Source organism: Camarhynchus parvulus, chromosome 2, assembly GCF_901933205.1.
Source record: "Camarhynchus parvulus chromosome 2, STF_HiC, whole genome shotgun sequence".
NCBI classification, from domain to species: domain Eukaryota; kingdom Metazoa; phylum Chordata; class Aves; order Passeriformes; family Thraupidae; genus Camarhynchus; species Camarhynchus parvulus.
The window spans coordinates 109,608,916-109,634,164 of NC_044572.1; the positions used below are offsets into that span (position 1 = coordinate 109,608,916).

The window sequence follows — 25,249 nt, forward strand, 5'->3', positions numbered from 1 at the left end:
AAATACACAGATTTCCAGTTTTAGCTGCAATTATTTGTGTGGGGTCATTACCACAGTGCAAGTGTCCTCAAGCTTCAGTGCATTTTAGCTTTCCCATTTTGCAAGCAGGAGACCCCCACTTTGTGACAGACCTTTTGCAAGTGCAGGTTTCTGATCCTTACTGAGCATGTAGGTAGCTGTAATATTTGTCAGTGAAGTTCTTCTCTTAGTGATAGGAGGTGCTCACCTGGGTAGGGTAAGCAAATCAGCACTCACTGCTTTGAAACATGAATAAATACCAAGTTGTATTTCTCTGCCTACCCCCCCAAGAGATCCAATCCTATCAAATCTGCAGATTTTGCTACCTGTGCCAAGCACAACAAGTGCCTCCTGCTTTCAGTCAAAATACGTGTGGAAGGGTGTGAAGTGTTGGTGGGCTGTTCCTCCACCTTGCAGATGAGGAAGGCTGAAGGATTGACTCAAAACATGAGATACTAAAGGGGATCTGCCCCTTAGCAGGTTGGAGAAGGCTTAAAATATGCTCCTCTAGTGTTTCATGATCACTGGGCTGTGACAGTGTCACTGGGACCCCATGCCCACGTTTCTCCACTGATTAAATTGTGTAAAAGATTAACACGGTCCTTTCAGCAGAGGTGGGAACACAGGGATCATTGTCACACTGTGGTTCTATGGAAAAGTGACTCTTCCATTCTGCCAAGGAAAACTGGATGGTTGGGATTGATTAGACAAGAAGGAGAGACTTCTTTGGCTTTTGGTTTATGGGAGCACCTGTTATGATCCGTGCAGGACAAATGAGGTGATGCTACACACCCTTCAATGTCCCATCAGCTGTCACATGAGCACCTTATCTAATCAGAGGTTTACATTTCTACAAATTATAGCCTTAAAGCCTTCGTAGGTTTGTACATGCATAATTGACTGCAGGTAATCTATTCTGCTCACAAAAGACAGGAGTCCAAGGACTTTTACCTGCTTCACCAGCGCTGTAAAGAGAAAAACTTTTGGGTTTAGATTTATGTATTAAATATTATTTATTATAAATATATTTATATAGTATATATTAATATATATGTATATTATACATATATATACTCTACATATATTAACATATATGTATACTATACATATATATAAATTTATATATTAATATAAATGTATACTGTATTAATATATTTATATACTATACATTTTCATCTAACAACTGAAATAAAAATCAAGTTACAAGACTTGAGCTGCTTTAACTATTGCCATGGATACTGGAATCTATCTTTACATCTTTGAGTTGATCCCCTTTTTCTGTTCAGCAGTTTAAGGTAGAGAAAGATGCCAGAACTGCTAAAAGGGCTAAGATGGCAGTTCATACCCTCACTCTTTCCTGGGTAAGGCAAGCAGGCAACAAGCAGCCTGCAGTGGTACTTCTACATGGAATCACTGGATGATGCTGGTTGAAAGAGGTAATCTTGTCCACTCCTGTTCAAAGTTATCCCAGACAGATCATGTTGCTCAGGAACTTGTTGAGTTCTGAATATCTCTAGCATTCAGATTTTCCAGCCTCACTGGACCCAATGTTCAACCACTCTCATGATGAAAACACTTTTCCTAACATGTAATCAGGATTTTCCCTGTTGAAACTTGTCTGTTGCCTCTTGCTGTGTCTGTGTGCCTTTGAGAAGATCCTGGCTTCATCTTCCCTACACCCTCCCCTTTAGTAGCTGAGGGTTGCAGTCATACATCCCCACACACCTTAAATCTTCTCATGTTCAGGCTGGACCAAGCCAACTCTCTCAGCCTCTCCTGTATCACACACTCCATCTCCTTGACTATCTTGGTATGGTAGGCTGGGCTCCAGAGTGTCTGTCACTGGTTTGTGGCACTCCAGTACACAGGTACTGCACTTCTGCAATCCCTGAGTACAGCAATTATTGTCCTGGATCTGCAAGCCCAGCCCAGTGCAGAGTTGCCCTCCTTTTCTGCAAGGACATTCTGCTGAGCATTTTTTCAATGTGTTGTCAATTTTTCAATTTGACCCCTCAGGTCCTTTTTTTTTTTTTTCTCTCTGAAGTTTGTCTCCAGCTGGCTGACACCCAGCAAGGTCATTCCTTTCCTGGGGCAAGGATTTGCATGCTTGATTTCCAGACCTGTTGTCCTCACCTCTTTTCTGATCTGATATATGCACAGGTCTCACACTGTTTTGGAGAACTTTTTTACTTTTTAAAGGAAGTTACTGAATTCTGTAACTTAGTAAAGACACCCAGTTGGTAAGTTTAGACAGTTTGTAGACAAAGTGCTCATAGTAAAGCACTAGGTTAAAACAGAGGGTTGGTAGGAGCATTTATCCCCCCCTGTCTAGCCACCTAAAGGATGTTTGCTGAATGTTCTCTGACGTGCTAAATTTTCTTCACTAACTGTAAAGAGAGATCTGCAAAACTAATCCCACAATAGTGGGGGATTCAGCCCATTTAATTTCAAGCACCTGAACTGATCTACCTGCATTTTTGTCAGCCATAAGTTACTTTTTGAGTTAAAACATCTATCTTTTAAACCAACTTGCTCTTCTAAATGTTTTCCTGGTGCTGAAGTTGGTACATTTTATATCCCTGAAGCAATTTTGAGAGTCCCCCAGACGCTGCATATGGAACACTCCTATGGAAGTTCTCTTTGGGCACTTCCTACTGTGCTTGTTCAGCAGGCTCATTTTCAAAGATTGTCAGCTTGGATAATTCAGCTTCTTATTATTATGCCATCAGGACTCCTCAAGTTAACCTTGGGATTTGCTGTTTTAAAAGAACTTCAGAAAATGGCTCAGGTCAGAACACAGACAGGCACTTTTTGTGCTTTTTTTAAACTTTTGAATGTATATTTTAATGCTTTCCCCTTGAACCTTCTTTTTAATTCTAAACTGATGATTAATCTATAAAATCCTGCTACAAAATGAAGCCTAAAATTGAGTACAGGAAATCCTAAATCTGGAGGCTGGTGGTGAGTTGACCTGGAGCAGAGCAGCTGCTGCTGTCTTCCATGTGTCTCTTACTCCCTCCATGTTGAACAGGGGAAGGCTGGTCTGTGTTCTGCCTTAGCTCTGTGTATCCCCCAGTCTTTAGGCCATATCTGAGGAGCCTGTGTCTGCTTTCAAATCTTGTTATTCCCTCTCACTCAATGGAGTTATTCCCTATGCCTGTTTCTGGCCAGCAATACCAGCCAGTGAGACAGATCCTGTCCTCCCAGTGGTGACATCCCAGTGTTGATGGGGCCTTGCTGGGTACTGTAAAACCTGGGGACTGTCCCAGATTTACTTTTCTAAATCTGAAAAAGAAAAAAAAAGGTGACTTTAAAATTAGATCCCTTTTTCTTCTGCTTCAGAGTGGATGGGATTCAGAGTTCTAGCAAAACTGCAGGGCAGCCCAGAGACATAAATAAGGAGCAAACAGTTAGGGCTGGAATGCCTTAAGGCAATATTATTGCCAAATTCTTCGTCATGGGAAACCTTAGTCAGTGCTGGCTTTTCTTTCCTCACTATAAAACATGCATCATCACAGCATAATTTTGTTTATAAGGAAATATTAAAAAGAAATTGGTTAAATTATTCTAGTGCATGAAACTAAGCAGAAACCTGATCAACTCTAGTAATTTTTAAACCAAGTGCTTTCTGTAAGATGATAGAATGCCTACCAGAAAATAAACCAAAAAACCCAAAAAACCAAACTAAAACATGAGTACATACAGAAGTGCATCCATAGCAAACTGCAGTCCAATGTGCAAACTGCAGACATGCACCAAACAAAATTGATGGTTGTGTTGGATGTAGAAGTCAAGACACTGGCACTACCACTGCCAAGTGGGACAGACTTTTAGTTCTGTGATAGAAATTTAAATGTAGACATCAATGACTCTGAACTAAATTTTAAAGAAAAGGATGCCTCAAATAATTGAAGGAAGATTGTTTTCTCCAAATGGAGCAAAGTGATTTTTTTTTTCAGATAAGTGAGATGTGGCAGCCTGCTGCTAAATACAAAGAGTGATAAATACACAGTCTCATCTGGTCATCCTATTAGGTCTGCAACCTACTGCTGGATATACTGGTTTGGCACTGTTTGTCATGCAAAAGAAAAGTTTTGCCAAATCTGTCACACTAGCTAAGTAAAATCACACAAACTGAGCTCTGTTACACCCTTTCCAAGTTGGAAGATAATTACTGTGTCTCAGAGTTACAAGGCAGGAAGGCAGTGAAGGTATTTATTAATAGGAGGAGGACAGGCAGGCTGCTGCAAAAATGTAGGTGTTGCTGCAGTTGGCTGGAGCTTTGAACCCAGCAGTGTCTGCAAATCACTTGGACCATGGAAATTCCCCTCTACAAGAAGTTGAGGAGGGGCAGGAGAGGACAGCAGAAATGACAGAAATTGGTTTACTGCTCTATAGGAAGAAAAATCTAAAGGCTTCCCAAAGAGAGTAGAAGTCTTCCTGAGAAAGAATGCATGTTCTTTCCTACAAAGTTGCTAAGTAGGACGTGCTTGGATTTACTTTATATGTAAATGACCAAAAAAAGTTTGTTTGCTTTGTAAATGAGAGGGAGGAAACAGAGTCTTATAAGAAATCTCTAGGACCTTTTTTGTGCCAGTAGATGACTTGAAATCAGAGCACTGGAGAGAAGCAGAACTGCTGGGACAAATCTGTGTTTGGAATGGGAAGAGCAAAAGAGGTGGGAAGTGCTCGGTATCCGCATCTCACGTCTTCTGGGACTGCCTTCCTTGTGAAGCACTCTGGGTCAGACTGGGTTTCTTGTAGTTCTAAGGCTGGAGATAGTGTTAAACTCAGCTCTGTTTCTTGATTTCTTTGCTTTGGGTCTTTGTCTTTGTGCCTTCCCCGTAATTCCACAGAGCTGAGGCCGGAATAGATGCAGAGGAATTACTCAGGAACAGTGAGGCAGCATAGGGCTGGGCTGTTAGTTACCAGCAAGTTGAGAAATCTGCCAAACTGTGAAGTAGATGGGGGTTTTTGTTTTGGTTTTTGTGATTCATGCACAGCTCATAAAAACAGTCGTTCTTTCCTTTGACACTGGAAGCCATAAAATTAATGTTTCTGTTCATCTTTTCAACAGGAAAGCATATGTAAATAGTGATATACATGGTTTTCTGATTTACACTCTGAGTTTGTCCATTTCTGTAATTTGTCAAGCTATTCTCCACTCAGTAAATGCCTGGATAGCAGCCACATGGGGTTGCTTGAATTCTTTCAGTTGCTAAAAATAAGTTGGTTTTGAAGTTTTTTCTGTAAGTGCTGAGGATATTTGAGGCAATAATCAGTGACTGTCAGCCCATATTACAAATTGTTTTCATGCAACATCGCATTTCCAGTCTTTGGCAGGGAGAAGAAAAAAGATCTGTGCAGTATGGAAGAAAGCATCTAGTACACAGAAAGACAGTAGCAGCAGACAGGGCTCAGTGCCCACAGGGGAAACACAGTTTCTGGAGACAAAGTTTTGAACTAGAAGGCATTTGATTTAAATCACTTTAATTACATTCTGTCCTAATTTTTCCTCCTTGGTCCTCCGAACTAACAACTATGGGTACTACTTTTCATATTACTGTTGTAGGATGTGGCTCTGGATGCTGTTGTTCCTTGTTTACTACAGATTCTCTGATGTACTTTCTTCTTCCATTTAGTTGCTTTGCTTTCTACTTGTGTTTTCATATCCCTCTTTACCAATTCTTGTTTTGTTTGGTTTTTTTTTTATTTGGGAGTTTTTTGGGTCAATATTCATTCAGATTAAATTCAATGCTTTACAGCATTTCAAGGGATATTATTATAGAAGCCCCTTCTGCATCAGTTTGTGTCAGTAGGCACAGCAAGGTTGGTGCAGAAATAGCTAGTGTGTACAGGGAGGAGAAAAAATATATGCTGAGACCAGGTGAGCCCTGGAGAGCAGCAGTCCTGCTGAATCCATCGGATACCCCAAGGTCCCATAAACTCTGAACTGCAAAAGTTTGCCAAACCTGCCCGAGGCCTCCACTAGCACTCAGCATCAAACAGAATATGTAACCCAGCAGCATCTGAAATCAAAGTGGCAAATGCAGCTACAGAGCTGCACACACAGCTGGTGAAGGAAGGGAAGGGACCCCTGAGGAACTCTCTGGAAGCCAATCTGACCCCCCCTCTCCTGGGTTTCTCTTCCCAACTGTAGATGTAGCGGGATGAAACAAGGGATGGGATGGGGAGAACTGAATGCACTATGTGAACAGTCATTGGCTACTAATAAAAGCTACTCAATTCTATTAATAGCAGCTAAACTCAAAAGCATTTTATGATAAACACTGTTCTGTTTCCCCCAGTGTAATTCAGGGAAATGGATAGTCTAATATAGGGAGCTTGCAGCTATGGGTAACTTTACACATACTTGCAAATATTTGCAGTACAACAACGTAGAGCAAATAATAAATTTCTGCCGTGAAAAAAAGAAAGTACAATCGTATTTATCTCTTTTATTACATAGGATTTTCTGAAACAACTCTTTAATTTGCTTTTAATTTTTTTCCTGTATCTAAAGGTTTTTTCCATTTTCCTGATCCTCTACATCTTCATCCTCTTGTATTTTACCCCTTTTGCCTAAGTTTTCCAATGTGGAAGAAAGAATTTCTTTAGGTGTATTGATAGATGACTTTTAGGAGATGGGAACCTACTTTAAAATCAGTTCAGCCTGTGTGTGTTGTGGAGTTTTGAGGAATTGAGTTGTGCTTGCAGGCTTTTGTAGAGTGGGGATGTGATGCCAGTGTCTGCAGCTGAGAGCTGTGCGTGGCCTGCCATGAAGTAAAAGGACGTGGCATCCTTTTCTCCTTGCCTTCATTGCACATCTTTATCCCTCCAACCTTTCAAAGGAGACTCCAGCTCTCCATCCTTACCTTCCTCACACCCACTGACTAGGACCTCTACTGCATTCCTTTGTCCACCTCAACTAAATTCCACCCTAATGATCCAGTGTTTCCTACCACTCCCTTGCCTGGTGCTGCTGCGGCCTCTGGAGCCAGCAGGACGGGTTGAGGTGTTGGCACGGCTCACGGAGCAGGTGGAGACCTGGCAGTGCTGCTGCGGCACACAGCAGCAAGTGCCAATTATCTCATGTGGCCACAGTGACTGCACTGCTCCCTGCAGCTCAGGTAAGTACCTGTTTGCAGGCAGAAAGGCAGGAGCTGTTGCTGAGATGTGCCTCTTTGTCTTACCTGTGCAGGCATCAGCAGAATCAGCTTCCAAGTGAAGCTGTGAGGATTTTTTTATTTGAGACAATATGAATGAAGTTCAGCATGGCAGTGTTACTCAAATCCATCTCAAACTGAGGTCTACATACTGAAGACAATTAAGTACCTCTGTCTTCAATATGCTGTAAATAACACACTCTTCAGAAAGTATAGCATGGAAAACATTCCATGAGTGTATTGAGTGTCATATTTCTAATGGGTTCACTATGTCTCTCCACTGCGGCTGCCTGTTAGAAGTTCTGGTCAACACCTCCTGGTGAGAGATGTCTTTTAACCATTATCTCAAGTTGTAAGAATGGGACACTCTTGTTGGAGTAGTGCTGTCAGATCCCAGCTTAAGTTCAGAGCGGCACTACTTGGCCAAGGGCCAATATACCATGATGAATTTGCTGTTCTTTTGCCAATAGGATGCCTGAGGTTTTTCAGCTGTGCTGGAATCACTTTCCACATTAAACAAATGGAGGAAAAACAGTACATTGAAAAGCAAAGCTTAAGAGGCTTGGAGAGATTCAAAGAAATGAAACAATAACATGTTTAATAGCTAATTCCCATTCTGGTTTGGCTTTAAGGTAGCTTCAGCCTTCCAATTTGCTAGCAGCCCTCCTAAGTTCTCTGCCAGGATGAGTCACAGCTTCTGGAGCTGGGATCCAGTCCTTTAGACAAGCTATCTTTAAAGGTCTGATTACCTTTTCCAGATGATAGTGAAGTATAGTGAGAATTGCTTAATGTTTTCCTCCTCTTAAAACAGGGGTTTTGAGGAATATAAATTCATCTCTGGGAGCTTCTTACATCCTTTGGTCCCTGGTTCAGTCCCAGTACCCCTGGGATCCTGTTTGGTGTGGTTTCGTGCTGCTATGCAGAGATAGATGTCTTTGGAATACTCCTCCCTGCTGGGCTGTCTCAACTAGTTGACTAGGAATGCAAAACAAGCAATAACCAGAGCCCTGGTCTGACTGTAAACCATTATTTACCTGCTAGGAGTGATATTTCCTGCTGACTGAGGAGTCGAATTAAGAAACTTAGCCACATAACCATAGTATGTAATTCAGGGCACCAACTGAAACCCATACATGGTTGCTCCATCTCATGTTTCTGTAGTCTGTAATGTACTACTTGAGAGAACGGATTTGAGGACAAATTTAGCATTCATAGGCAATTCCCTCCAGGAACACAGAAGGGAATAGGCCTTAATGTGGCTGCTACAAGGGGGCAGCACCATGATTTCATTGTTAAATGAGACACTTCAAAGGACTGCCAGCGTTTTTGTGCTGTATTGGCAAAAACACAGGCTTTCCTGGATTACAGTTACTGTGCTTCTCAATGGCAGATTTTTTTCCCTCTGAAAAGCTGTTCAGGCAAGTGCAGCAAGGCTCCAGTTGCATGACACAACAGTCATAACTGATTGCCTGTGCTTGGAAGAAGCGCGGTTGGATGAAGAAAGACCAGTGTGCCTGGAAATCATGAATAAACTCCAAATGCAGCACTGCATGAGGGAGCTCATAGACCTGCTACTATATCAGGGGGCATCTGATTGTTGTGCAGATGTGTTGGACACTGAGCCATTGTGAACACAGCTGAATTAGGGCATTGTAATGAAGGATTTCTACTCATTTCAATTTTCAGCATACGACTATTGCATCACTGCTCAGCCAAGGCAGACAAAGACATCCAGTGAATTTTTTTTTTCCTCCTATTTGATAGCTGAACTAATGATTTCATGTTTTCTTTTCAGTGCCAAATTGCTGCAAGGAACAATTCAAGCCGGCAACCAGGGAAAGTGTTTGGATGCCCAAAGTAAGTGTGTTTGTGCATTTGTGGGTTTTTTACCTAAGAACTTGTGTTTGATGTCTGTAAGGCAGTAGCAAGAGAAGTTTGGTATCAATAACAAGTGATATTGCTTTCCATCCTCTTTGACTATGTAATAGTCATGAAACAAAACTGATGAAAATTAACAAGAGGTCACAGACCTCTTAAATAATTAATAAATTAATAAATAATTTTATAATAAATATAATAAGTAATTTTTTTACTGGAATTAGAAGGAAATGGTGGCAGAAAGAAATTAAAAATTAAAAAAAAAAGAGGTGGTCAATGAGTCTGACTTTTCTCTTCTTCTTGGAAGATTTGAGAAATCGTATCCTTCCCTGCTTTTGTTTTGTTAACTGTTGGCTCTTCTGCACTTTATTAGTGTTGCCATCATAATTTAAACAGAAAAAGAGCAGATTACATGAGGTACAAGTACGGAGTTAGCAATTAATGCCTCCTAGAATTTGTAAGGTGCTGTCCCTTTTTTGATCCCCAGCTATGGGAGTTTAACTTCAACCATCCAGCCTTAAGCTTGGCATCTGTGAAATGTGCTCAGGAAGTCACCTGAGGAAAGTGATATCAGACCAGTGATATCAGACAGGAGGCCCACAAGGTGGCAATGTTTAGAAAGCCTTCAGAAGGGATGTGCCCTGAACAGATCCGTGCTTCCTGCCATTGCCATCACTTGCTGCCCTTGTACCATTTCTGCTGCATCAGTGCTGTTGAACAGAAAATGCCAGTGTTGCCAAAATGGAGCATAGGATTAGCTGGTACTAAACATCTTGTTTGAACTGGTTCACCATTGGCAGTGCTCACCATGCTCTACTGGATACCGTTCTTGCCTTTTCCCTTGGAAGGAATGTGCTGCAGCATTAGTGGTTTGCAATAGCTTGGGGCTTCTTTATGCATAGCTAGTAATAAACATATGCCTGGCACCGAAATTATGCTCAGGTTGTGTAATGAAGAATTTCCATTTTCAAAACATACTGCTGCATTTTTACTAATGCTTGCAAAGCTGTTACAGTGTGTAAATAAATGCTAACTTTGGATGTAGGAGGCAGCTCAGTTTGCAGTGATACTTTGTGCTTCACAGCTAGAAGTGAAAAGACTTTCTTTACTGTGAAACTGGGGGGTTGCTACAGGTTATGTAATGCCCTGAAAAAAAAAAGTAAAGAAAACTTAAATATGTTTGCAGAAAGATTTCTCTAGATACCTGATAGGTGTGAGAAACTATTCAGGATAAGTCCTGTGGTAAATACAAGAATTGCCACCAGCAATTGTTCACCAGTGCAGACACAGGTGAGTAGGAGAGGGACAGATAAATGAGGAGCCACATAGTACAGATTTATCAGATTGCAAGACTAACTTCAGCAGCAATTAGCAGACATGTGGGGCTCAAGCGTACTTGGAGATTCTCAGGACAATCAGCCTATAATTTAGTCAAAAGAGGCTCATATGCCTCAAGGATGAAACAATAAATCTAGACTACAGGAGGCATCTCAGAGGAAGAGCTGGGGAAACATAAGGTTCTCCCTCATGGATGCAACCCTTCCTGGGAAGGTGCTGCAGATGGAAGGGCAGCAGGACAATGCCTGTGCTGAGCCACAGAGGCTTTCATCTGTTGCTGTCTGCTCTGGCACGGAGCAGAGGCTGCTCCCTAAAGTCAAGCTTTGTCACTGCGGTTATGCTGGCATTGTCACAAGCACTTGGAAAAAACAGGAAATCTAAGGAAAACTGTGAGCATGGAGATAGTGCACAACCACCAAGTGGACATTTATAAAAGCAGACTGCATCCTACCTGTCTAGCAGAAACTTATCTGACATGTGCAGATTTCCTGCAATGTGTAACCCTTTCTGCAAAGCAACAGACAGCTTTCCAGTGTATTCCCAATGGATTGCTGCTCACTGTTAGCCTTTCCTTTTCAAATCCTTTAGTCCTTATGGCCTATTATATATCCAAATGAAGATCTAGTTATCAGCCTTCTAATACCGGAGATTCATTACATTGCTGCCGAATTAGCTGAGCTATTACAATTCCAAATCCCTGTAGCATGCTATTATATGCTAGTCTTTGCTCAGGAAACCTTCTGGTGGTCAGGTTTCAGTGGCTTTGAGCCTGATAAATGTGTGTACTTTTTTTTTTTTTTTTTTTTTTTTTTGTGGAATTAAGTTATATGGACAACAACATGAGGGATGGATACTGGAATATTCAAGAAATTTTACAGTTCTTGTGTTAGGTGCTCTCATGTGTGACATGCAGATAAGGGGCCTTTTGGCAGCAGCAATTCCCTGACTGACGCACTATCATCAAAGCAATTGCAATACATCCTAACTTTAGAAAGCAAGGCTGGTTTCTACTGGAACATTAGCTCAGGAATTGTTAGACTTCAGTTATTGTGAGATAGGGGAAAAGAAAGAAAATAGATTGAAAGTGTGTGCATATGAATATATCTACATGTGTATATAAAGTATGTTTGTATGATGAACTACTAATTCATTTAGTGTTCAGGGCAGATCTGAACAAAGGCCTGTATGAGCTTTTTTTCTTCCCTGCAGACATAAATATTCTCTGGTTGCTCGTGACAAAGGTGCATGTACTTACCCAAACCAGGCAGACAAATCATCGCTCCCTCTCACTCCTTTCTCCTTACCTCCCAGCACCAGAACTGGTGCAGAATAAACACTGTTTCTAGATGAGGGCACTTTGTTTCCCACTCAGTTCCTTGCTACTTGTTTCTCCTAGCTGGCTTTGACAGTATCCGCTAAGACCTGACTTCCATTCAGGTGAGAAGACTGAAGAAGTGTGAAATAGGTGAACTTCTGAGCTGAGCAGAGTGCTTTGAAAGCATTTTCATTCTGTGGAAACACCATAAAGTCCCCCAAAATGCAGTGGAGAACATCTGTTGAGGAGTTGGTCCTGCACAGGACACAGATGCTTTATAGATCCAACAGGAGAAAGCCAGAGCCCTAAAGCCTGAACCTGAGGGAGCAAAGTTAACCAAATGGAATGTTTGTTTATGGCTGTGCACTCACCAGCCCAATTCCCTTTTTAACTTAGGAATTGGGTAGCTTGGATAGCCTTTTATGGTGCTGTCTGAAGATATTCTGAACTTTGGGGTGATATTTATTTTTCCAGTACTCAATACCAAAAATTATCCCACAGGAGCTCAGCAAAGCAGCTGATGATTCATCAGGAATGTAACTTTGCTTTTCAAAAAAGATAACGTGTGGTTTTGTTCAGAGTTAATGAGATCCTTTCCAACACAGAAGCTGTCAACAGCACTGACATACATTTACAGTTACAAAAACACATAGCCTTGTGGTTGGGGCTTTTATTAAATAGAAACCTCATTTTCTACTGTAACAAGGAAAAGGCACTGTTTTCTTGCCACTAGTACCTTTTGTACTCAAAGTGTTAGAAGCCTATTATTATTATTTTATACACAATGTGGCTGTTCAGAGGTTACAAAATGGTGCCACTTAATGCCAGGACTGCTGAAGTGATAATATAAAATAATCTATATATAAAAAAGATAGCCTTGTTTCTAGGAATCTTTTATTGCCTTCTGCATCTTGCCTATCAATGATGCTTCATTTAGAAGCTGGAGAATGCTCATTAAAGGATGATTCAAGTAATGATTTGAGTTTTGCTCCAGCAGAAAACGAAACCATAAAGTGTAGGACCTTGAAAAAAATACATACCCTGTCAGATATATCAAGTATTTATAGCGCATGTAGATGCTATAAAAATAACTGTGTAATTTTTCAAAGCAGTCTTTAGATTTTATAAATATAATCTTGTATGTGCCCCTGTGCTGTGGTAGGCACTGGGGAGCTTTCCTGGCCTCTCTTTCCCATGCTGCTGCTGAAGCCTGCATCTGCACAGCCAGCACTGGGATACTCAGCTGCGGTGCTCAGGGCCTCCAGCAGCAGAGGAAAATCCAGAGGTGGACAGGCTCCAAGTATCAGCATTTTTTAATATTTCTCTGCAATCACTGGAGCTGGAAACTTTGGTTTTCATTAGCTGACTGCTTGGATTCTTATACACTTCAGCTGCTCCATGATCTGCAGAAAATCACCCTGTGTACTGAGTCAGAGTAAAGTGGGAGTCACTGGCAATGCACAGCACACTAATGAGGTCAGGTGGAAGCAGCACATAAGTTGTTCTTAGAGTAAAATTGTTCCTTATAATAATGGCTTCTTCAGCCTTCTTAGAGACTCGTTTAGCACTAGGTCAAGTATGAGAAGGCCACTGTTGTGGAGAGTGCTGTTTTGGTACAGTACAAGGTGGCAAAATTAGAGGTTTTCAGGTCTTGGGACCTAGTAATTTGTTGCACTCAAACCCAAATGTTGTCATCATCTGTAGCATCTTGCATGTCTGCTCCTACCTGAGCCTGGAGCAGGGGCACAGGAACAGGCTTTTGGTGGGAGATGCAAAGGGGCACAGGGGCAAAGTCAATGGCAGCTGGCTTCAGCCTTAAAAGCCTCAGCTGGAGATCTGCCACCAAAGTGTGCACACTGTGTTAAAAATCCTCTCTGAGTCATTAGGCAGGCCAGGTACATGTCCTGGGTACCATTTACTGTGGGCTGGGTACCATTTACTGTGGGAGCACCAGTTTTAAGCCTCCCAGTACCCATTCCTCATCGAAGGAAGCTGGCAGTGCCCCTGTCTTCAGCTTTATGCAGTGGCTTCCATTAGAACTTCATCCTCTTACAGAAGGTCTGGATTTGGCACACCACTAATGACCTGAGTGGGATGTGTGGGATAAATGCCTCCTGAACAGCACTACAGGAAACTACCCTTACATCATGTTGTAGGTTTTTAAACAAATAACTAATTCTTGTCTTGTGTCTGTACAAAAGAACAATACTGACTGTGCTCAAGTATTTTCAGGCTTGATCTGATTTCATAGCTAGGATCGTTTTTGTGTAATGTAAGAGGCTTCACGTAATCACTCTTTTAAATCTACAGCTTATGTTTGACAAGTGGGTCATTGGTTAATGGAAGCAAGTAAATCCAGCTGTTTATCTTTTCAGTAAGACCACGCACTTTCTGTCTGCTCAGAATGGAGGCATGTACATTTTTAATGACCCTCCCTCTATTTCAGAGTAGGGGTGTGAGGTTTATCTTATATTTCATTTCTTCCTTACATTCAAATAAAATAAAGTCACAGTATTACTTCTGCTGGTATCCCACCTGATCCAAAAACTTGTTGCAGCAGTTGTGGTACTATTAATTTAATTACTGTGTGTGATTTTTTAAAAGTTGTTAATTTGACTTCACTTTCAGAGGAAAATTTACTGTTGGATGTTGCTTAAAAGTTTTCTTGCTCTTTTATTTCTCCCACCCAAGCCCCCAGTATTTCTGTGTGTTGCTCTCAAGAGATGCACCTTCCATTAATGCAGACCAGCAGCAGCTTCCTCCCAGGTAGCTTTAACTCTTAACATTTTTTGGGTAACTTGAAATTTCAGGGTTTCAGAAATTGCTATGTAAGCCTTCTGTAGGGTCCTAGCCTCTAAATAAAGCACTTGCAGCACTAAGTTAATAAAGTGCTCCAAGTATTAATGGAAACTTGGTCTAATAGGTCAAGCTCCAAAAGCCCTCTTGGGGAATGTCTGTCAGCAACATAATTTTCGTGACACAGTTTTCACATATTCTAATTTTTTTTCAATTCAGACTACTAATATAAGTGTAACATGATTAAAGCTGTCTATGAAAATTATTTTTCCTCTTCATGTGAAAGCTATTTTATTAATAAAGACTTAGCATAAACACTAAGAAGATAATGAGCATTAACTTGCCAGGGGAAAGAGTCTGTTTTCCATCAATAAGTGAGAAAACTAAAACTTTCATATTAGTTAGGGTATTGTGCTAAGTAGCAATTAAATTATACCCAACACTTTCTTGCTCCCAAATGCTCTAGTACTTGCAAATAGAATCTATTACTTTAGAAGTGTGTTACAGGTCTAAATTCTTAACAAGTTAAAAAGCATGTGGCTAAGAAATTCTCAGAAAGTAAAGAGCAGAATTCCTCAGATGCTTGCATTTGGCTGGGAAGGAGCCTGAAATAGCTGAAAGCAAGTCTATTTGTCTATGGGAAGACAAACTTCTGTTTAAAAATGTTGTGTGTAATACACGTATTTGCTCTAGCCCAAAGAGGAGGCACTCCCTGATTTCTCTGTGAGCTAGAGATCACAAACAAACCCTTGGCAACCTAATTTTTCAGAGGCGCTGAGGTGCCTCGGGGATTTCTTTGGTGTGTTAATGGCAGCAATGTGTCACACGAGGTGTGTGAATCCCGGCTGTGATGCAGCCTTTAAATACAGGTGTCACTTCTCAGGTGACTGCCTGTGAAGGTTCGTGCGGCTCAGCAGGCAGAGCTGCAGCCCATTCCTCTGGGCCGGGATGAAATGAGGAGTAATTAGCTAATGACAGTATGCTAGCTGGACAATAAGTATGCTGGGGACTTGCCCCAGGAAAGGAAACCAATTTGACCCAGGTTCTCTGCAGGTGGCTGAGGAAGGGAAGTGGAAATTGCCCAAGCCTATAAAGGATTATGCCTGACAAAGGAAGAGTGGGAAAGAATGGGAGAAAAAACAATGGAGAAACCTCAGGTGTGGAGCAGATCCTGAGATAAAAAGGAGGAGGCACTCATTTAGTTGTAGCAATGGAGAAGAAGGATTGGATTTGCTTAGCTGCAGAGGTGGAAGTACTGAGAAGATTAGAAAGCCACCCATGGAAGAAGTAGTGCACTGTAGGGTACTGAGGAAACTGTAGAGTATTTTGCAGCAAGACACTAACTAGGTTTTTGGGCTGGGGCTTGCAATCACAGAAACACTCACACACTACTGAATGACTTGGCAGTGTGATTTTGATCCTGGTCAGGCATGAATGCGCAATGGGTTTTTTAAAACGCTAGCTAGAGCATGTAATACTGTTTATGTTGGCTTTTTGCTGGGTGTGGGAGGACAGACACTTAATTAACAGTTTCCTGGGACAAAGTAACCCCTTCAAATCCCAGTTTGTAAAGATCCAGTCTTTGTCAGCTGGTGAAACATTCTTGATCCAGTAAAATTTAATAGACCATCTGCTGGAATAATTACTTTCTTGTGCCAGCTTTCTCCCTTCCTCTTCAGCAGTGGTGAGTACCTTGGGCAGGTCAGACAGGTCTAAATCAATTGACTGAAATGCCTTCAAGTGTATCACTAACATTTTCAGTGTACAGCAGTAAGAAGGTATGTAAGAGATGGAGATTGTCCACTCCCACTTGATTTTATCACCTTTTTACCTTTTTTCAGACACCCCTCCTGAGCCCCAAGAAAGCTAAAGATTCCTCAACAGCTGAAAATACATAAATAAATGCTAGACTTAGTCTCTCACATTTCCAAGCCCTTCCAGGCTTTTACAATTTATAACTTGTTTTACTGGTTTTATGTAAGATACCAATGTCTGAAGCTCTGACTCTTCCCAGCAGTAACACTCATAAACTGTACTGTGTGGACACATGAAAATTCCAAATCCTTCTCTTCTAGAACACTAATCTCACTTTCATTTAATTCAAATTTTGTCATCCTCTGAAAAGGTGTAGGAATCCAGATTACCTGAACATTTTTGATGCTTTTATTTTGGCTTTCCATAGTCTTTACATCTGAATTCTGACAAAACAAGCCTAGAAAACCAGCTAACACCTCGGTGCTAATGGAAGTGGTAATGGTACATCTAGAACAGCTCCAGCCGAAGAAATGCATGTGAATGAGCCATGAGTCAGTCTCCAGCCTCAATTCCTTTCAACCAGTATTAAAGATACAGGAATCCTTATTCAAAGAATTTATTGATCACAGCATCCATTTCCAGGTTTTTAGATGAGAGCAGCTCCACAAGGTGTGTCTGAAACTCTGCTTTACCCCAGTGGAGATCACTGAACACAAAGGTAGCAGACAGTAACAAACTCCAAATTTTGGGTTCGTCTGGAGTTAATGGAAGTAAAAATGCCTTCTCTTTGGAACCATTTCTCACTGAAGTATTTCCTGCTCTCACAGGAGTTTTTTGTTATGTAGAAAGTAGAAAAATGTTCCGGCTCTTCGGTGTGAACTTCTTATGTTTTAAGTAAGGAATCCTTTGATGTATACTGAAGAATGCTTCTTTCTAAATAGGAATTTGGGGAGTTTATTACTTAAAGCAGCTGGATTCAGCTAATTGGATTGAATAAATATCCACTAAACCAATTTATTAATTTTAATCTAAGAATTAATATTAAAAGTACACAATTGGTCTTAAAATATTATTCAAGGGTTTTTGAAATCCTGTTCCTGTGAATGTAACTCCTTGTTTTGTAGACAGTTCTTGAATCTTGAATTAATCCTCTGATTTCTATTTGATTTCTGCAGTAACTATAAAAGGTAGCTCTTATAACTGGTCTTTCTAAAGGAAAATACCCACAGTTTGTGGCTCTACAAGATATTTCTCTTTAGCAATGAATTCATGCACTAATGGTCAGATTGGATTTGCAGCTGATGAGGCTAAATTTTCAAGAATACTTAGTGGACAAAGACTCCAAGATTTATTTTATTCTTCCTCACAGGCACAGAAAACTTTTTAAAATGTTAAATGTGAGCTCTGAAATATAAATATGTCTGTATATCTAAAAATAGACTTGAATTACCTCATAGAGATGTGGTCCATGCACATTGTGTAATTGGGACAGCCCTCTCTTTTTTTTTCCCCTCTTTATCTGTGTCCCTCCAGGGAAGGCAAATAATCAAGACTTTGCTTAAAGTGGCAACACTAGAATCCCCAAGGGTAGGAAGCTCATTCTTTGTCTACAGGATGTCTGGAGTGATAAGTAGCTGTTTTAATACAACTTATGCAGTGTTTCTTTGTCCTGACAAAATTATCATTTGCTGTTTGTCATAGTGAGTTTAAATGCCCAGAAACATAAGGTATAGAATGAGCTGGTGGGATGGTGGTGGCACAATTTATTCAGGGCTGCATAAACAAAGAGAGTCTATAAAGTTACAGTTTTCAATTTTTACCTGAAGTGATATTATGACTCTCTGTTTTCCTTTGGGTTGATCGGTGCTGTTGACAGCATGTCAGCAAAATAGGAAACACCAGTTCTGTGTAACCCAGGTCAGCTTGAAACTTACCATGCTCCTCATCACGTCTGATATGTGTTTGCTGGGTTAGGAACACTGCTGTTGCTGACCCCTTTACAGACGTCTCTGTGTGATAGGTTGTTGTCACAGGTTAGAACTATGCTCTAGTTTAGGCTGGCACAAGCCAGTGCTCTCTAATCGACATTCAGTTGCGGACACCTCACTTGTACTTCTCACAGATAACATGCAGATCTGGATCTCCTAAATCTGTTCCTAATCTGCTAAATACAACTTTAGAAATTAGGCTGATTCTGATGCAGCCTAATTAAGCATACTCATGGTTATACCTATCTTACTGACCCTCCTCATGCTGGGAATAAAGTATGTCAATGTACCTTAATGAATTGGGACTTTCCTGAACAACCAAGGTGTGTCCAAGACTTAACAGAGTAACTTCTTTTAGCTCTTTCCAAACTTTCTTCCTGAGTTGCTTTATTCACTTATTTTCAAATTTAAACACTGTTGGCCATCTCCTTCAGGAGAAAGAGCCTGTTTCTGCATGGATTTCTTATAAACACATGTACTTGAGTGCTAGAATTAACTGATTTTAATCTACAGTGTGTAAATCTGTGGCTTTACAGAATTCTGTTAATCTTTGTTGTGATAAAGGAAGACTATGAAGATAGTTAAATTAGAAAAGCAGGCTACATTGCTCAGGACTGCTGCTTTCCAAAAGTTGTTGCTACCTTCCAACTGGTTTCTGAAATCTAGTCTCAGGTTTTCTTTCCCCAGTGAAAAAAAATGCACTTGTGACAGGAATGTTCGTGAAACTCCTCAGAGAAGTGATGTACATGGCCCAAAATACTTATACTGGCATGATGTTTGCTGCAGTTCATAGCTGGGCTCTATTCTGAGAACACTGCAAGCAATATCACACTGACTCCTTTATGAGCTTGAACATGAACAGAGATGTCAGAGATGAGGGATGCTTGCTGGCCACTCTAGGGTTAAATGTGTTTTTTTTAGTCTCACTCCCTACTCCTCCCACCTCCCCAAAGTTATCCAAGCGGTGGGGAATTTCTGCAATCATTAATTGTATTTATAGTTTGGCTCTGTCATGAAATACTCCCTAAAACCGTGTGTGTGGGGTTTTTTATCCCTTCAAAAATGTATCAGCAGAAGTCGCTAGCCTGGCCATCACCTCTGCTGTCAGAGGCTGTGCATTGATTGCTTATCAGCATTAAAATATTTATAATTTATTTCCACATTAGCTACCTAATAAAAAATTCTGGCTCGAGTATGCCTGAGGTCTTTCTAATGCTGCATTTTGGGCTTTTAGAGGATTTTACTCTCAGGCATTATAAACTAGGCTTCATGGCCTTCCTACTGCAGTAAGGGAGGCTTAGAGCAAGTAAAGAGAGAGGGACTGAAAACAAAAGCTCTGAAGAGGAAGGAGGAGCCAGTTTTTGGAGAATGATGTGTAGGCCTATTCCAGTTCTTGGTAGTGTTTAGTTAGAGAATACTTAGCTAGTATTCTCTCTACCTGGCTCACCACAGCAGATATCAGAGTCCTGGAATGCATGTGATGCAGTAGAGTGGTGCTTTTTGCATCAGCAGGACACACCTGGGACTTGCTGTGTGGCTAGAATGGCACAGGAGCAGGTGGTCTCGAGAGGACGTGTCATCTCCATCCTTGGAGATTTTCAGGATTTGAATTGATTACAATTGGTGTGACCTGATCTCATATTGGTGATGATCATGCTCCAAGTGGGAGATTGTGCTGGATGACCTCCACAGGTCCCTTTCAGCCATTGCCTCTGTGGTCTCAGTGCTGAAGATCTATTACGCCAGGTTTTGTAATTCCACCCTTCGGCATTAATTGCTTTCCTGGCTCTTTGCTTTCCTTAGTCAGCACATCACTTGTGAGTACCAGATTTCAGTACTTTCAGCATTCCACAGGTGGGGCTTTTTATTAACACCAAGGCTGACCTTCTATTCTTTGGATTAATTTTCTATTTTTGTGCCTAGTGCATGTAAAAATCTATAAAGGCAGCACAGATGTACAGACACCTAATAACAGCAACAGATTTCCTCTTTCTTTGAGACCTTTAAGCTTAGAATGATGGAAGTGAGAAGAAGATTCTGGTAGCTTCCAGCACATAAAGACAGGAGTTGTGCTTGTGGGCCACACAGTGCCCAGAAGCAGAGATGCAGGTAGAGAGAACACCATGTATATTGCACCCATGCAATCCATATTGCATCCATATTGCACCCAGAGCCCCTGAGGCTGTGCTAGATGGACTGAAGCACACTGAAACGTGTGCTTTCTGAAAACCAGTACCAGTCTTCTTTTGCTGATGCCTGGCTCAGCCTCCATAAAGGTAAGGTACTGTGCTGAGGCAGGGTGTGTTCTTCTGACCTTGGGGTCCTAATGCAGAGGCAAGAAGAGGTCTGCAGCAGGGCTGCCATGCTCTCCTCACCTGCACTTCTCTTCTGTAGCTCTGTTTGTACATGTTTTAAACAGCTTTAGAGACTTCAATAAAGAAGCTTTGACACTGTTCTTTGACACTGGTGAAGAAATAAAAATGTTTTTACAAGTTAGGGTTGCAGAGTGTTTTACTGCTTGCTCCCTAGCAGAGCAGGTAGGGTTATGTCTGGCAGATAAAGACCTGTTATAGATTATTTTTATATTCTGTCCACCACATAGCATTTCTGGCTTGTCCATGTTCTTGAGTGTTACTAAGACACTTATTGGCCTTTTTAACAGAATGGTTTTTGTTGCTTGTTTTGAAAAGGCTCAAACATAGCTTCCTCCAATTACCAGATGAATGAAACATGTTTCAATGAAGTGTGCCAATTGCATATGTCCATAGATTGGTTACTGAAAGATAAATAGGAGTATATTTGAAAACCTGGCTGAAAGTATAAGTAAGATTCCCCGTCTTGATGTGCAGAAGACAGTGGCAAATTGGCAGACTAACTTGAGCCTTCTTAGAGATTGCTCTAAAATGTGTTAATCTATACATCTGATTTAAATCCAGGGAGATCCTCAGCAGTCCAAGTGTTTTGCAGTTGACGTCATTGATTTTATTCACCTTACAAGCTCTCTGTGAATGGTCTGTATTATGAATATAGTCATGTAAACTAAACTTTCAGTAGTGTCATTTCAGTCTGAAAGATTAGATAAAGATAAGTTAAAATTTCATTAAGTCACTTCGTGCAGAAAAAATCTGAGGCAGAAACCTGATCAAACTCATACTTTATGAGTTAAAATATCAGCATGTGTCTCTGAGAACGTATTAGAAGTACTCACATGGCTTCTGTTCGACCTACCACCTTAAGATTCTTTTTAAAAGAGACTTGCATTTGGGGGCATGTATTTTTAAAGATGTTAATAGATCAGCCCAAATATTTTGCATCTAACAGCCATGAGGTCACATAGATCTGTTTAGAGACTGTGCCTATAGCCAACCTTATTGGTTTCTGCTTAGAAAAAACAATTTGTAAACAGCTGGACAGTATTTTTCTACTGTGGTAGAAGTATGGGTTTTGATGCACTGTTGGGACATGAGGGGTGGGTTTTCACCACAGTGAAGTTCAGGTCTGCTCCTGAGGGTGACCAGCACTGATCTGTGGCAATGTCAAACTTTGAAGCACATTGCTATTTAGGCAAAAGGAGATATGCAGAAATCATAGAGTTTGCAGAGGGAAACAGACTGGGGAGGATGCAAAAACTCTTCTAGAAGAAGGGGAGGAAGAGATGAGTGTTGTGTGATTGGTGATGCTAGCAGTGCCAGAAGTTCAGTGCCACTGCCTTGGCAAGTGTCTTCCCTTGTTGCTTCTGATCCAAGGAAGATTTTGAAGGATGTGCCATCAAATGTTTTTTTCTGTGTAAGCCTGAGAGCAGGAGAATGCTGGAAATGTGCAATGCAGCTTGACAGGTGTCACACTGTGCTCTCCAATGAAGTTGTAAGCAGAGATGCAGAGCTTGGTACCCAAAGCTTTGTACATCCTGGTGCTTGCGGTGGAAGTGCAGGCGGAGTAGCAGACACAGGAATCGGGGAAAAAAGAGCATAAAATAACTAAGACCTTCGCGTGCTGTTTCATTATTAGGAGTCCATGATTTTTTACATCTTGTAGTCTCATGTCACTTAATATTTATGCCCTTATTTTTAAAAATAAAGCGTTGACCATGTGAAACACAAACGCCACGCTATGATTCTTGCGAGCAGCAGCCCGTGCGGGCGGGCTTTGTGCGGTAGGGATGGCCATCGCCCCCGGCACACCCGCGCCGAGGGGAGATACAGCTGGGCGGCGTTCCATGCTGCGGCTCGCCCTGTGTAACCGAGCAGCCCGGCCTGGGGCTCCTTCAAAAGAAGCCCGATAGCTCCTTGCTGTAGGCAGGAGGCGGACGATGCTGAGGTACCGGGGCGCGGAGGGTGACGAGGAGCCACCGGCCGTCGAGGTCTCGGGCACGCACACGGCTGTCAGGGCGGCGCTGGGCAGGGCACGGCGCGGTCCCCACGGGCCAGGCGGCGTTTCTGTGCCGCCCACGGGTGCGGGGACAGGGGCGGGGGCGGCGGCACCGCCGTGTGAGGCCGGGGCGTGCGGGGGTGTGCCCGGGCGCTTTGTGTGTGCCGGGGCCGCCGAGCAGCTCGGGCCGCCCCGCGCTGCCGGGGCGAGCGGCTCTTTGTGTGGGGGCGCGGGGCGGGGCGGGCCCCTCTCTGCCTTCCCTCCCTTCCCTGCCGTGCCCGCCCGGCCTGCCCGCTGCCGTCCCCGGGCGCAGCGCGGCGCCGGCCGGTTGCCATGGCGAGGGGCGGTCACGTGTGGCGGCGGCGGCGGCGGCGGCGGGGCCGACGCGCGGCGGGGCGGGGCGGGCGGGCGGCGGAGTCGCGGCTGCCGCCACCTTCCGCACACCAGCAGCAGCAGCAGCGGCAGCAGCGCGGGGCTCTGCGGAGCGGCGGGAGCGCCAATGCCCGGACCGACCCAAGCCCTGTCCCCAAATGGCGAGAACAACAACGACATCATCCAGGATAACGGGACCATCATCCCCTTCAGGAAGCACACGGTGCGGGGGGAGCGCTCCTACAGGTACGGCGGGGGGGCTGCGGCGGGCGTTGCATAAGACGGGCGGGCTGCAGCCCCCTCCTCTCCCGCCGGCCCCGCATTGTCCGGCTGCGGAGCGCTCGGCGCAGAGGCTGGATGCGTGCGGGGGCTCGCCGCGCCCGGGCGGAAGAAAGGCGGTTAAAAATGATAATTACAAAAAAAAAAAAAAAGAAGAAGAAAAAAAAAGAGGTGGGGGGAAATAAAAGGGAAGGCTAGAACGCCCCCCGCGCAGGCATCCAGCTCCCCTTGGAAAAGAGCCGCAGCACCTCGCTGCGGATCTCGGAGGGAGGCGGCGCCGTGCGGGAGGCGGTGGCCGCGGATGGCGGGGCGCGGGCAGCCCCTGCCCGGCCGGGAGAGCCGCACCGGGCACAGGGCAGCGCCCGCCACGCACGCCGGTGCGGGGGTGACAGCCGCCCCCCGCTCCTCGGGCGGGGGTGACAGCTCTCCCGGTGCCTGCGCGGGGGAGGGCGGCTCCATCCCCGCCCCCCGCTCCCCGCCAGCCCCATTTTGTGTTTATTTATCGTCTCTCGTTTGGGGGGGACACCCGTCTTTTGTCGCAGTTGTAGGCATTTTTGATGAATCGTTTGGCATGCGTTGCTGGCAGCGCTTCTGCATTAACATCTCTGACAATATGTTCCGGCAGATAAGCTCATTAAAATTGTTTGCATTGTTTGATAAGGGTCGCGGCGCAGCCCGGAACGCAACTGGTTTGATGTGCTCCTTGCTGCCGACTCGAAGGGCGATAATACGGCCGGTGGCTCCTTATGTCAATATACAGTTATTTTAAATGCTGCCTGGATGACAGCGAGCAGTGCCTCTGCAGAGAACACGCCCCTTAAAGCTGATTTTCAAGCAGCAGGAAATGATGCTGCTCTCAAATATCTGACTAAAGTGGCGAGTTGTAAGCTCGAATACATGAAAACAAACGTGGATGACTTGGCTTGTTTGTCTGGAGAAAATCGCAGTATTTTTTCTTCTGGTGAGGAATAACGGAGCTGCTACCGGCATTTGGCCATTAATAACCTTAACAGTGAATCTCATTGTTGATCGCTCACTGACGGGTGAGCGTGAAATGCGTCGGAGATCCCCGTGTGTGGTTAGTTTGAATTGCACAAAATTTAGTGTGTGTCTCTCTCTGAAGCTGCTTTTACTTCGTGCAGTGGAGCCCCAGTGCACACATTTAGCACAAATTAGCAAAATTGCTTTTGCAAGGACCTATTTCTATTTGCAGAAAGCCTGGAGCTCTCACTTCCTATATCTAAATTTCAGCTGAGTAGTACAAGATTCTGTTTTAGGGGGAAGCTGTATTTCTATCATGCAGCTAAACAGAAATATTAAATAGATTTGAAATATCATGTATCTACCTTTAGTTACTGTGACGTGCCATAGGTGCCACCGATTGCTAACTTGTTTCCTTCAGAAGAGTTTTTTGGAAAACTCTATTACATGGGGTTCTCCATTCTTCTTTTTCAGGCGGTTTGTATGTGGTTTTTTTACAGTCATCAACAAGTCAGTTTTCTTGTCCTTTAGCCTGTCAAATCGTACACTGAACTATATCTAGAAAAAACATTTTGTGAGGCTGCTGTGTTCAGCACATAATGGCAGGAATAACTGTATCGCTTGCCCAGTTTTCCAAAAATTGTAAAGATGCTCTGCATCTGAACAGCCTTTCATCCACAGAAGTACTCTGTAGTCTTTTAGGGTTTTGTATCCATTTGTATCCCTCTCTAGAGCAATATAAAGGAAAACAGATCTTTGGGCAGTAAATAAGCAATCCAGTTCAATATATTTCAGAAAGAAACCTTCAATGCATAAATAAAAATTTCAACTGAGGAATTCTATTTAGGTGGTGTTTTTTTTTCCTTTTGGAAACTTACCATGTTCTGCAGAGTCATAACTCCCGTATCTGTTGATTTCTTCCTTTCTCTGGGAGAAAGGGAGAATGATACTTGCTTCCATCTGTAGCTAAAGTCCTTTAGGAAGTGAATGTCAAG

The 25,249-nt window shown here is 42.8% G+C and overlaps 1 protein-coding gene across 4 annotated transcripts in view; it reads left to right on the plus strand.

Moving 5' to 3' along the window:
- Positions 1 to 25,249, plus strand: part of MAPRE2 (microtubule associated protein RP/EB family member 2) — a 97,926-nt gene that overhangs the window by 17,491 nt on the left and 55,186 nt on the right. For 2 of the 4 annotated variants that reach the window (XM_030968745.1, XM_030968727.1), the window contains one exon: positions 8,980 to 9,041. Coding sequence is in view for 2 of the 4 variants with exons in the window: in XM_030968719.1 (XP_030824579.1) it covers positions 23,122 to 23,240 (119 nt within the window). In the remaining 2 variants the exon portion in view is untranslated. Of the gene's footprint in view, positions 1 to 8,979; positions 9,042 to 23,026; positions 23,241 to 25,249 lie in introns of those variants that run through there. The other 2 variants (XM_030968719.1, XM_030968736.1) reach the window with 1 other exon arrangement.